At 36.6% G+C, this 14,798-nt stretch overlaps 1 protein-coding gene across 3 annotated transcripts in view; it reads left to right on the forward strand.

Moving 5' to 3' along the window:
- LOC126281803 (S-phase kinase-associated protein 2-like) overlaps window positions 1-12,353 on the forward strand; it is a 151,578-nt gene extending 139,225 nt beyond the window's left edge. For all 3 annotated transcript variants that reach the window (XM_049981018.1, XM_049981019.1, XM_049981020.1), the window contains exon 12: window positions 4,183-12,353. In XM_049981018.1, coding sequence (XP_049836975.1) covers window positions 4,183-4,324 — 142 coding nt within the window. In that variant the 3' untranslated portion in view covers window positions 4,325-12,353. The remainder of the gene's footprint in view (window positions 1-4,182) is intronic.
- The last annotated feature ends 2,445 nt before the right edge of the window (window positions 12,354-14,798 follow it).

The following is a 14,798-nucleotide window of genomic DNA, read 5'->3' on the forward strand; positions in this document are numbered from 1 at the left end:
CTGCTTACATGCTTATGCGCAATGAATACTTTTTCTCTTAACAATGAATTACCTCAAAATATAGTGCCATATGGAAGCAGAGAATGAAAGAGAGTATACTAGGCTAATTTACTGATATGTTTATCACCAAAATGTGGTATAACCCTAATAGCATAAGTAGCTGAACCTAACTGTTTCAGCAGATCATGAAAGTGATTCATCAATTCAATTTCTAATCAATGCACACATCCAGAAATTTTTTAACATTCTGCCTTAGCAACAGACGTCTGTTCAGAGTCTTTATTTACCCATGGTGTTATGGCATTTACTATATAGAACTGTATACTCTTGAGTTTTCTCAAAATTTAGTGAGAGTCCATTTGCAGAGTACCATAATTTTCATAAGACATTATTTACAATATCCTCATCTAATTCTTATTTTTTGGGTGTGATTACTTACTTGTATCATCAGCGAAAAGAACTAGGGTTGCATCTTCACGAATATAGAGTGGCATGTCAGTAATATATATTAAGAACGATAAGGGACCCAAGACTGAACTCTGTGGGACACCATTCTTGATACCTCCCTAACATTGGAGGACTCTGCTGATTTTTGAAGACTATCTTTTCTGTTAATTTCAACCTTCTGCATCCTTCCAATTGAATATGAATTAAACCATTTGTGCACTGTCCCATTCATTCCACAATACTGAAGCTCATTTAGAAGAATTTCAGGATTCAGAGTCAAAAGCCTATGAGAGATCACAAAATATCCCAATGGGTGATGTTTGGTTATTCAGAGCATTTAATATTTGATCAGTTGTGGCATATGTAGCATTTTCTGTCGAAAAGCTTTTCTGAAAATCAGACTGCCATTTTGCTAATATTTCATTTTTACCAATATGTGAAGCTGCTCTTGAATACTTTACTGTTTCAAGAATTTTGGATAAATCTGTCAGAAATGAGACTGCGCAGTATCTGTTAGCATCGGACCTTTCCCCTTCTTCATGCAGTTGTTTAACAATAGCATATTTCAGTCTATCTACAAAAATACCATATTTTAGTGAGCTACTACATATGTGAATGAGAATTCTGCTTTTCTGTTGGAAATGCCACCAATTCCATGTGAGCTTTTACTTTTGAGTGAATTTATTATGTTCCTTGTTTCAGTAGGAGAAGTGGGTTGAATTTCAGTTCTATCAAATTGCATAGAGATTGCCTCTTCCATATGTAGCCTTGCATTTTCTAATGAGTAGCTGGTTCCAATTTTTCTCCACAACACTTAAAAATGATTATAAAAAATATTTTACTTCTGACTTTTTGTTAACAAACTTTTCTTAAAGACAGTCTTCCTGTGTTTTAATTTTATTGTCAGAGGTGCTGATCTCAGACATAATGGCCATACTTCTGTACTTTTTAATAACTTTTCTCAGTACAGTGCTGCAGTTTTTATAATGTTTGACTGTTTCTGGATCATTACTCCATCTAGCTATAAGATACATTTCTTGTTCCTGTTTACAAGATATTTATATCCCTTTACTAAACCATGGCTTTTTAGATGGTTTCTTACAATTATATTTCACTGGTTTCTTAGGGAAATATGTTCACATTGTATCAAGAAATAGGTTAAATTTTAAATTAGTATCAGGTTTCCTGTACACCTCATCTCAGTCCGACTGTTGCAAGCTTTCCCTAAAATTTGCATTTGTTAAATTGTTAACTCAATGCATTGTTTTGGAGCACTAGTTTGCATTAGTGCATGGAGCTGTGTTATATACTGTAACTAGCTGTGCATTATGATCAGACAGATCATTTTAACACGAAAAGTATGTATTGGATTAAATTTATCTTGGTCTGTCAAAATGACATCTACCAGTGTGCTGTTTTACTGTACTATCCAAGCAGGAAAATCAGTAACTGACATCAAATTGAAAGATCCAAGTGATACTTCAAGGTCAGGCTTTCTATCAGACTCTTTCAGAAAATCTACATTGAAAGCCCAACGAACAATAATTTGCTTCCCTCTGTCTTGACCGTTAGCACAACAAAGATCCAAGTTTTTCAAAATAACTGAACATTTCTCAATGGGTACCTGTACACAGCTACAGTTATAAAAGGACCATTATTTAGTTTAAGCTCACACATTCACACATGCATCTATATGTTGTTCAAAAGAAGCATGAAAGGGACTGTTTTGGACTCAGGAGGTACCCTTATAGACAGGCCCTCTTCAAGTTTCTTCCTAATTACAGGATATGAAAGTCAGTGATAAGATATCAGTTCCTGAAAGCAGTACGACAGAACTGTCAACTCGAAAAATCAGATTTGAAAACTAAAAGATTTCTGAGTGCTTTTAAGTATAAGACATTTTGAAATTCGTTACATGGTCACCAGTGTTTGAGTGCATAGTGGCCCATGTAATCATAAAGTTGCTGGTTTAAATCTTGCTAGCACCAACATTTTTTAAAACTTTTATTAAAATTCCATATTCATTCACAAATGGAAATTTTAGTTAACAAATATTGAATCATAATATTTTAATAGAAATAATGTTTTTGTTTTAATTATTTGTCATACGAAAATAAATCAAAATTTGGTACAGACATGTGAAATGCCTTACTGCTAAATGGAAAAGTTGTATACATCAATGATATGTTCAGTTTCTAGAAACAAAGAAAGTATGTTATTTTTTTATTTGACATTTTGCATTTTTATACATGAATAACTTCATTTCCTTGTGATTAGTAATAAATAGGAAGAGGTAATTTTTAGAACTTTTTCCAGTTTATGGTGGGATGATACAATAGTTGTGGTAAATGTTTTGAACAGTCTTGGCTGCAAAGCTAGATCTTTTGTTTTGCAGTCAAGACTGTATATCTCTTCAAAAAGTTATTTTTACTTATAAATTACAGTTCAGTATATGTTTATTAACATTTTAATTTGTTAGTAAATATGGAAGTTCAGTAAAAGTAAAGAAAGAAAGTTGCTACTAGTGAGATATCAACCAGCTACTTTTTGAATACTAGATATTCACTCTATGCAATGAGCTACCAGTGACCAGTAATAAGTTGAAAATGTTTTGTACCTGAAAGTGCTCAGAAATCTTCCAATATTGCACACTTATTCTGTTTTGAGAGTTTTTGAGAATCACATCATACTGCTTTAAGAAACTGATCCCGAGGCACTGACCTTCAAATCTTGTAAGTATGAAGAATATCGAAAAGGGTCAGTTCATAGCACCCCTTGTCAAGGATATACCTGACAATTTTACCATAACACACAAGTTAGAGGACTTAAAGAAAGTAACAGCTGAATTTAATGAGCAATGCTTTTGCACCTTGGTGAGCCTGAAGGAAGGCTGCAAAATACTACACTATGTTAGCTGATCTTAGAATAGCACAAAAAATAAACTCAGATCAAGCTGAATTTCTGTTGTTAATTTCTAGAATTATTTAGAGAGAAACATTAGTGTATGTAACAGCTGCTGTCATGAATGGCTGAACCAGTATGTGATCATGTTGACATAATTTTGCATGTATACTCATTAGCTTTCAGAGTTTACTGTAATTTTGTTGATGTCATGTTTCTTGAGTGGTCAAGAAATTTCAGAAGCTCAAGAGGAAGAAATTGGTCTCTCAGCTTAGCCACAGCCTGGGGGGTGTTTGCAGAATGAGATCTCATTCTGGAAACATTCCCCAGGCTGTGGCTAAGCCATGTCTCTGCAGTATCCTTTCTTTCAAGAGTGCTAGTTCTGCAAGGTTCGTAGGAGAGCTTCTGTAAAGTTTGGAAGGTAGGAGACGAGATACTGGCAGAAGTAAAGCTGTGAATATCAGGCGTGAGTCGTGCTTCGGTAGCTCAGATGGTAGAGCACTTGCCCACGAAAGCAAAGGTCCCGAGTTTCAGTCTCGATCGGGCACACAGTTTGAATCTGCCAGGAAGTTTCACTAACATAACTGCCTTACAAGGTTAAGCAATGATTAAGATTTAAATCTCTTTCCAGCCTTTCAGATTTTGGCTTCTCATGATTTTTTGATTTCAGATGCTACAATGATTTCTTTGAAGAGGATGTGGTTAGTTTCATTCCCAGTCTTTGTCGAATCTAAGATTCCACTCAATCTCTTATGAACTAATTTGCCTCCTTTTAAAGCAGCTTATGGTATATCACCACCACCATATGAAACAGGAAAGGATTTATTTTTTCAGGTCACTGGATGTACAATGCTCCAAATTTGATGCTGCGGTAATGGAAAATTTGAAGAAACGGATGCCATCCCTAAAAGTTCATGTTACTCAGTTCCAGTACCAAGACATAAACAGTGCAGATACAAGTGATGATGAAGTTTAGTACACACTATTTTGGAGATACATTTTTTAAATCATATTTGTACTTCATAGTGATGTTTAGAGGTAAATTGTACATACTTTTAACTGTGATTGATATATCACTACTTCTGGTGCTGCAAGATAATTGTGCAATTGTTTTGTATCTAGTCATTTGTTATTCTGGAGTTCTCATTTAGTTTGTAGTATATTTTATGCTCTCATGTAAGGCAGCGTTGGACATTTTAGTTATAAATCAAACAGATTCTGATACGTAGTATATTTGTTTATGAAAAATCAGAAATTATTGCCACGGGTGCAGTCCTGACACCTACGAGCAACTGAAGGCCGTGCTGCACAATCTGGGATATCAGTAGTTGCTGGAACTATAAATCTTGTGCAAATTAGTATCTTTCTCATATACCCTCTATTTGCTGTGAGTTGATGGAAGTGCACATTATAGTGGAAATGTGCAGTCTGTGAGAAACCAGTCCTTTTATTTGATACTGTCAAAGAAGAATGATTATTAATTAACAGTGTAGGCTGATGCCTGTAATACACACAATCCCAACCACAACCACAAACTTTGACTAATTACTCAGATAAGGGGCTGCAAGAAAAACTTCCACATCCCCTGACAGTGATCCGTTGGATTCTAAATCGCACAGCTAAGAACACTGTAAAGATTTCATACACCTAAATGCCATGGCCCAGAGGTTCCTAGCTAGCTAGCCAATCAGAAACTAATACATTGCATTACTCATCGGTGTCAGAATCTAACTTCTTTCCTTCAAATATCAAATCATTTGAGAGGAATAGCCTCCATATTTGTTGTGATTGTTTTCCCTCTTTTCACAGTATCACTATTTTAAAATTTTCCTGTTTCAATGGTATGAAGAGGGATATATGCAGTCATTTGAAATGTGTGCACAAATAATGCTGTATTGCACATTTTTCGGTTTCTAGGAAATTGACAAAAACAGTTAATTCCAGAAAATTATTGTAAAATAATAATGTAATTGCAGATATGTATTGTTTGTGCATAAAAACTACTGAAAATACTTGGTTGTGCTTTATAAAATTGAAGTAAGCATAGGTTTTATGAAAATAAGTGAATATTAAAATGGAAAAACACTGTGTAGCAATAGATATACAGCATTATTCCATACCTGTCTTCTGCTGTAATGATAAGGTTGTCTTGAATCCAAAAGTTGTAAGAAAGAAAATTATAACAAGATACAAAATAATATTTTTGTAAACTGATAATTTTGGTCTTAAAAAAAGTAATAGAACATTCCAGCCCAAGATGCTGGAGTTGGCTGTCCTGTGTGCATGAGGTGTGCTTGCTTGTTTCTATATATATGTGTGTGTGTTTTTCTCTCTTTACTTATTAAGGCTGTGGCCAAAAGCTGTATGTGCCTGTCTGCAACTTGACATGTCTTCTTTACAGTAAATAGCAATCTGTCTTTGCCTATATTGTTAATAGAACATGAGTTTGTTATAAAGTTGAGAGACAAATCTGGTGCATTAAACTCAGTTGTCAAACTGCAGATTTTCATTAAAATTCCTGTATTTTGGTTCAGTATATTTCATCATGTCCAATAAATTATTTCCTCCTTCTTATGAAGTTTCAGTGTCCAGTTGTAGAGAAACCAAAAATCAAAAGCCAACGGAAAACTTTTTACTTGATGTTCACAAACTGATTGACAATACAATGTCTTCGCCATGTGCAAAGCACATTGCAACTAGACACATGCTTATGTCACTAAACAGTCTCAGCCAGAGTAATTTTCAAAGCAAGTGACTTTTTGGAACTTAACTCATTGGATCCTGTCTCCTTGAAGTCTTCCATCATCTTGTGAATGGTCAGCTTTGAAGGACTGACAAAGCCCTCAGCAATGACATGCTTTCATTCTGAAGGAACCATAACTTTTGACACTTTTTTCTTTTTTCAGTCATTGTAAAGTCCATATCAGAAAGTAGGAAACTATGACCTGAACACACAAACTTTTGATGTATTTCTGTAAAGTACTGGCAGCTGATCGGATAGAAATAGAGCACTAAAAATCTACAGTTATTTTTCTGCCCAACACAGCAGTAAGACAATACTATCAGTTGGTGTCTCATATCTTCTTCAAGTGTATTGTAATTGTTTGTCACGAATTCAAGCAGATGGGAAACTATTTCAACTAAATGTCTCCTTGTGGTGGATTCATCCCACAAATTTACTGTGATGTTTTCAGTACCAACATCATGAACCATGAAATTAGACGACGACAGCTGTCTCTGGTAGAATACCATGGACTGCATCAAAGTAGGACGAAGTAAAGCCTTTCATATGTGAGCACAAACAATTCTGTAAGGTACACATGCTGTGCTGTGGGGCTATCAGTATGGTTGAAAATGAACACACTTCATACGTTGCAATCACAGTGTAGACACTTTTATTGCTTCACGATTACCGGTTTCAACAGTCTTATACTGCCGTCCTCGGATGATCTGTACTTTCTATAAAATTGTCCTGTTACATTACATAAAATCAGAGTGGGTATTGGGGAGTGCTTTTTATGCTTTGACTTCATGTAAATTAACTTTGCAATTTTCTGGAAGTTTCAGAAGATTGGATGATGGAAACTGTTGAAACTTGTCATCTTGGAGCAGTAAAAGTGTGTACACTGTGATTGCAGTGTATGAGGTGTGTTCATTTTAAACACATATAATAGGTATATTGTTTTTCCTTTTACCTGTTTCTGTATCATTTTTTAGCACTTTGAGCTGCATCATGCAAAAGCAGATCAAACATACCCTCTCAGGTTCAGCGTTGTGCAGTTCTGTTTTGTCAGAAGCTGCAATGATTTTGTTAAACAACAAATTTCACTGTCTGCAAGTATCTAACCTAGTACTGTGAAATGTAAATTAAAATCTGTTTGATACACACTTTGATAGTATGATCTGCCTATTGATTTTCAGGAATTTTTTTGGTAAACACTCAATACATTCTAGATAGTTTGAAATCAGGAGGCAGACATTCTTTTAAGTATTTGTTCATGTTGTAATGGCTCACCTACTTTGGAAAACAGGAAATGTGATCCCAAATCAGAGCCATGCTGTCATGTGATATGGCATGCGGCCTACTGAAATGTTTTCCTCGACTGTCTTTAGAGTTGGTCATTCCACCTTGTAGTTTATATTGAAGAGGCTGTATTCATCACTGGGTGATGTAGAATATATCAAACAATGTTTATTGACACGTTTCTTTTGGTTGGACTTTGTATTTGAAAGTAACTTGTTTCCGTGAAACATCATCTGTCGTACCTTTCTTTCATCTGGCTAAGCACACCTATGTTGATGGATTTTGTCAAGTAAATGGACAGCTCTTCATATATCAAGGCGCGACATTCTTTGTCCAACTTTAACTTAATTGCCAGGTTTATATCCTTGCATACTTCTTTTGAGCACACTTCTGCATTGCAAACATTATCCTGAATCATACAGTCAAAATTACTATCTAACATTCAACTGGATCAGGTTACCTTCCATTGGGAAAGGAGGTTCACTCAGCGACTGTTATGTGATTTACAAATTATAGAGCGCTGCAGTCAGTCGTATATAGAGGGTGCAATATGACCAATCGATGTGTTCCCCACATAACCTACCTTCTTTATTCAGTAGTATTCGAAGAACTTTGACTGACGACCGAACAACAGGGAACTAACATGCATCGAGATTAGAAAATGTTGGTATGTAATCTAATATACAAGCCATAGAGGTTATGTCATGAGTTGTAACATTTTATTGCATCGTCTGACCATGTACTTCTTGTATTTTTGGCATTGAAATGGCTAGGCACTAGCCGAAATCTGGATTTGCGTAATAAAACCTACAAGAAAAGGATGACTGAGAGCAGCACTCTATAATTTGTAAATTCAAGTGGATTATCATATTTCACATTTTTTAATATAAGAGTGCTCAGAGTGTGTATTATATTTCTTTGTCAATGATAAGACAAAACTGGAGTCAATTTTATGTATGTTACATATTTTTGCTGTAATGATTTCAGAGGATGGACATAACGTACATTGTTAGTGTCATACACTGCTGTACGGGGCACATATGCTTCTCTACACATGTAGAAAATCAAACAATGGAAAGTCCAGGATGAAATAATGACAGTATTATGAAAAGAATAGATAACAATTCAGTGTATGGGTTCAGTGTTGTAGGATCGCCGGATCCAATGATGCACACTACTACATACAATAAGCACTATTTTACCTCTCGGAAGCACACATATACAGTTATATACATTCTTGATTTACGGTGCACGCGTGTACTGTTTCGCACGCAGCCACAGACTGCTCAGAGAGAGCTTGCCAGAACAAAGAGATTACGTGAGACTTGGTCGATAGTTGCCAGATTAGCCCCCCCTCTCCAGAGTGTGGAGCACAAAACATAAATATTGGGGCTTACATGTAACGGAAACAGCCGGGGGGGGGGGGGGGGGGGGGGGAAATTGAAACTATACCTTAAATTATATTACGTTAGTAACTGAAGTTTTTGAGCCAGCGAGGGGGGCAGATGGCCCTGCCTGACCTGGCGAATCCTTGTACAGGTGACGGTGGGTTGTGAGGAGCCGGGGTAGTGGACCTGAATGCTTGTTGAGGTGCGTAGGACGTTTACCGTTGATGGGTCACTACCAACAGGCGAGGGGACAGACTGGAGAAGATGAATGTGGGTTAAGTTGTCATTGGGGGAGCTGGCTCATTCATAGAAGACACACGCATTATCTGGCTGCATAGCAAAAAACACTTTAGAGCTGCAAATAAAATCTGTGTTGACATTAACTACCACTTCCCTATACGGGTTGACAGAATCTCCACATGAGTCGTACGTGGCAGCATGACGTGTTCCGAGGCTGGCCCCTGATACGTCACTAAATCCTAACAGGGGAGAGGCAAGGGGGCTGCCTGTAGGAGGGGGAGTCATCAGACACATCACTCTGTAGGGGAATGTCACACACACCTGTAACACTGTCGTGTTGAGTACAGCTAGTCAGTGTGTTCAATCACTGCGTCGAACTATTGCCAACACAAGGTGGGTAACTGGAAAACCATGCCAAAGAATCCATTGGAAAACCTAGTTGGCATGTGTGCGAAGTAGCGGGCGGCACGCGATCCATTGTGTAGGGCTCAATGGTACAAGAGTTCATTGTAGCACTCATCAACAAAAGTCAGGTTTACCAGTATCGGTTTAGTGTTGTAGGATTGCCGGATCCAATGATGCACGCTACTATATGTAATGAGCACTATTTTATTACTTGGAAGCTCACATATATGGTTATATACGTTCTTGATTCACGGTGCTTGTGTGTACTGTTTTGTGCACAGCCTTAGACTGCTTGCAAAGAGTTTGCCAAAACAAAGATATTACATGTGACTTGGTCAATAGTTGCCACAAGTGTATATCAGAGATTCTGAGTCGCAGATAGGCACAACAAAAAAACTGTCAAGTAAGCAAGCTTTCACCCAAAAAGGCCTTCATCAGAATTGGACAAAATACACACACACACACACACACACACACACAGGTGAGAGTCATATGTGTGTGTGCACTCTGTAATTCTGATTAAGTCCTTTTTGTCCGAACGCTTACTTGCTTGACAGTCTTTTTGTTGTGCCCATCTGTGGCTCAGCACCTATAGACATAAACCTTTTTACAAAACCCATACAGCATTACTCCATTCACCTGCATTGGAGGCTGTTTCACAGGAACTACTTTCCCTTTACATGATTTATATTCCAATCCAGCATGACAAAGCCTGTTCCTCTTCATATCTTGCAAAGTATTGATGTTCATTTCCCTTTTCTCAAATTATTTGCATGTTTCAAACCTAAGCATCACCTTGTTAAACTCCCCAATTCTAGTAGCATGCATCATTGCATGAATCTCCTCGCTATTTAGTGCTGTCCTCAGATGGGAAACAGGCCAACTATTACAACAGGTGATGCAGAATTTTGTATACAACATTATTCCACACAATTCTACAAAATGTCAATGTGCCATACAGTGTTATTAGTGTGCATGCTTCATTTTCTGAAACACTGAGTAGGCAGCATAAAACTGTATATTGGCTTGTTTTCAGTGGGTCACTTTTGTGTGTGTGTGTGTGTGTGTGTGTGTGTGTGTGTGTGTGTGTGTGTGTGTAATGTAATGTAATATTTTCACCATGATACTTTACGTTTCATTCTGGTTACCAATTCTCACAATTAGGATAATTGATAAACTGTTTGTTTGTATTATTATTATTATTATTATTATTATTATTATTACCACTACTGCTGACACACATTATGTAAGGGAAAGAGTGTCATAATCCTTTTCCCAATTCCAGGCTATGTTTTCACATTTATGCAGTGTGATATTGAGAGTGCTTGATAGAAGCTGCAAGTCTAAGAATCAGTATCCTAAGACTTCTACTTTTATAGCATGCTGGCAGCATGAAATTCATTTCCACCAAAGAAGCTAGCACTAACTACTCTTGGCATAATTAAATAATGTAAACAATTTTTGAAAAGGTTTCTTATGTAATAATGAATCTACTGTTCCCATACCTTTATGTTTGGATGTACTATTTCCTTTTTCATTACCACTGTGAAGACAGTATTCTGATGAAGTATGAGAAGAAATATTCTTCACAGTTGGCTGCATGTATAAATAATTGCAGTGTGTTGACATTTTACCCTTAATTTCTTATTGTTTACTACTCTTCCACCAATATGCTGCAGGGTGAGGTGTAGTTAAGGGTTGACTCCACCAAAATAAATGTGAACTAAGGGTGTCTTTTATCTATTTGAAAATTATGAGCCTGGTTGTCAACGCATGAAAGCAAGTAGTTTAATGTGAACATCAGCCCATAATTTACAGCAAGATATTCATCATTCACTTATTGGCAGTGTATATCTGTAGATTTCATGTACTATTATTACTTCCTCTTTATGGAATTCTAGCATTTCTGTCTCCATCCTGTTGATATTTCTTCTGTGTAGTAAGTGTAAGAAAAGTTACTGATAAGTAAACCTCAGTAAGGTTAGTGTTTTTTTATTTTTTATTTTAATGTTTAAATTCATTAGATGTATGTAAATAAAAGTAGTAGATTCACTGTTAAGGATTTTAATGTTATTGAGCTTGTCACTGTGTTGTAGCTAACAAAACTGTAAATTACTCTGTTATACCCTGTTTACCTGATGACATTGTTATATGGGATGCATTAATTTTTAACTGTATGACATTAAAAATAGACATGGATGTTGGCTGTGACTAATGTTTCGTTATATTGTCAGATATCTAGTTCTTGTTCTGTCTGGCTGAACTTTATTATAAATGTTCAGAACTATAAAACTTACTGGGAAAGGGAAAATGTGAAAGAATGTGGCATGTTGGATGTTGTTATTACTCAGGTTTGTTTGTTTGTTTGGTGTGTGTATGTTTGTGTGTGCATAAAGCAGGGGTAGTCAACTTCTGTGATTTTTACTAGTAAAGTTTTCTAAATGCCCACTGGTTGCACAAAGCAGAGGTGCAGTAACATTGTATGGAAACCTAATGAAAATGTTTTTTAAAACCCCTACCATCTACTGCCCACCTTGAAAGCTGGAATGCCTGCTAGTGGGCGGTAGGGACCAGGTTGACTGCCACTGGTATAACGTTTATACTGAAGTGTAGATGAAGATATGAGACTGATCATTAGTATAAAAACTTCATTTTAAAATGTGCAGTATTGTACTCATATTATATCTGTAGTGCTACATTATGTTGTGAAAGTCTAAAGAATTCTGTCTAGCATCAGTCTTGTGGATTGTTATATGGCTGTGTATATTTGTGTAACCTACATAATATATGATTGTGTTACATGTTGAATACAAAATTTGTTTTATTGTGCTCCTAGAGGTCTGACACCATATCTGTGTAATTCTTTTATATTTGACTGGATGTATTTCTCAACTCATTATAGTAAAACGTTGTTCTCTCACTTTCACATCTGTAGAGATGTAAAAGAATATCACAGTTTATTTTTTTGAAGAAGTGATCATGTAGCCACAATACTCCTTCTTTAACCCAAACTTTTGCCTATGCATTCAGCAGTCATGTTCAGCCATTGTGGCAGACACTTGTGCTTAATGATTGCAGCAATCACTCGTGCGGATTGCTTAGGATGCCGCTTCCTGTCCGAGTCCTTGAAGTCCACCGAGTCCACTTGATCCTGTAAATGAGTATACATTTTTGTCAGTGTAAAGATCCTAATTACATACAATCTCCATACTAAAATCTATTAAAGAGTCCCCGAGACTATCTCCTCTTAGTTATTTGTGAAAGAAACCTTGTGTGTTACTGTGACAGTAATGGCATAGCAATATGAGAGTGTTGCAGTAGTTGAAGCAGCTAAATGGTATTTTTTCAGGTTAATTTCACCAGAAATAATAGTCAAGTTTGAAATGGCACGATAAAAGACAGGAATGGTAGGAATAGATTATGTAGTGTTGAATTTAATCAGTTGTGAGTATTGTGTTGCACATTGGGCAGATTGTTTACCCAAATAGCACATGTAGCACATGCTATGCACCCTACACAGTCATGACCCTGCAACCAAAATGCACTGTTTTTCGAGGTAGAAATAGTCGATGATGAAATCTTCTCAGGTTGTCATTCGAGTCAAAGCATAGTTCTGCGGCAACATTTCGACAAGTTTCGTACTCGTCATGTGCAGACAAAGATGATGAGAAGAAACTTATCAAAAGGACGCCCTGACTCAGCTGATAGTCCAAGAACACTTTATCATCAAAACTCACCAAGAGAGCCTGCATTGCCATGTCAAAATAGTCATCTCTAATTTTGAATTAAAAATAGTAATACTGTCTGGGAATAACATTGCAGGAAAAGACAGATTGCTACTTACCATAAAGAAGACACATCAAGTTGCAGACAGGCACGAGTAAAAGATACACACACACACATGCACACGCACTTGCGCGCGCCTGCAAACTCCTGCTTCCATCAAACGTGATGTTTTTTCATTCCAGCCCGAGATGCAGGAGTTCAAAAGCTATACGTGAGAGTCTTTTAATCATGCTTGTCTGCAAATCGACATGTCGTCTTTACAGTAAGTAGCAATCTGTCTTTTCCTACACTGTTGATATTCCTACCTGATGTTTCCATTGTTTGACTGTCTGGTGTTATCTATTCATGATTGTGAGTGTTTTTGGATGTTTGAATAACACGTGTCATTATTGTTAAAACATATTTTACATATTACAAATGGGCACAAATTGTTATTTATATTTTCTGTTACACTCTTTTCTGCTGTGAATTTATACAAACTTGCAGCACAATATAGTTGTCAGATATTATCAACATAAAAGGTTCTGGAGGCCAGAGTTACAATAACGTTAGTAACATGTGGTAAATATAATGAATTTCAGGCCATTAACAAAGAAAACTGTCAGTATACTAAACAGATACTCTGGCTTGCACATTCTTTGGACTTGGCAGAAATGAATAGTCTAACACTGTTCAAATGCTGTACACTATCTTTTGTTTGTTGTTGTTTATGGTTGAATTTTATATATTTTTCTGCTTCCAGCCATTGATGGGGACTTCATGCACCCAACTGTCAAAATACAAATATTTCCTTCCTCTACACAAAAGATTCTCCTATCCTAGGTGGAGCATCTTCAGTTTTCAAGAAATTACACTGTGTCATATGAAGGTTTTGAAAGATTTAAGTGCTGAAAAGGAGTTTACCACCAAAGTATTGTCACAGTGCCACACTGCTGACTGTTGTAAGAGCACATGGAGTACAAGGTGCTACCCAAAAGTTCCTGAACTTTGAATGACCCACAATTACAAATGGTAGTACAAGCAAACACCACTAGATTTTGAGTGTCAGTATGCCAAGTGTGTTCTATCTAAGCAGACCTGTTTATTGCTGATAAGTAGGTTTCCTGTGTGAAATTTGCTCATGTTTGCAAATTTGCAATGACTCATGTGAGAGAATTGTGTTTCTGTATGGAGTTCTGTTTTAAATTTAGTAATACACATGCAGAAACACACAAAATTGTAGTGCAAGCATTTGGTAATGATGCTTTGTGCCAGACACAAACATATGACTGGTTTAAATATTTTAAAAATGGTAAGACATCTGTTGATGTCGACAATGATGATTATGGTCATGATGAACATTCAGGTCGATCATCTATTAGCATTAGAGCAGAAAATATCAGTGCTGTTCAGAATGCGATTCTGAAAGACTGTAAGCAGATGGTGCATGACATCTGGTGACGTTCTAAGGCTGCTGCTAAGGAAGGATATGAGAAGGAAACATCCCGAGAACTGGCCAAGAATAAATAAGTCCTTTGCCACACAATGCAAGGCCACATACATCTTTCATCATGCAGCAGTTTCTGGAAGGGGAAAGGAAAGAAGAAGAAGAAGAAAAAAAAAATTAT

This window comes from Schistocerca gregaria, chromosome 7 (assembly GCF_023897955.1).
Source record: "Schistocerca gregaria isolate iqSchGreg1 chromosome 7, iqSchGreg1.2, whole genome shotgun sequence".
In the NCBI taxonomy this organism is placed as follows: Eukaryota; Metazoa; Arthropoda; class Insecta; order Orthoptera; family Acrididae; genus Schistocerca; species Schistocerca gregaria.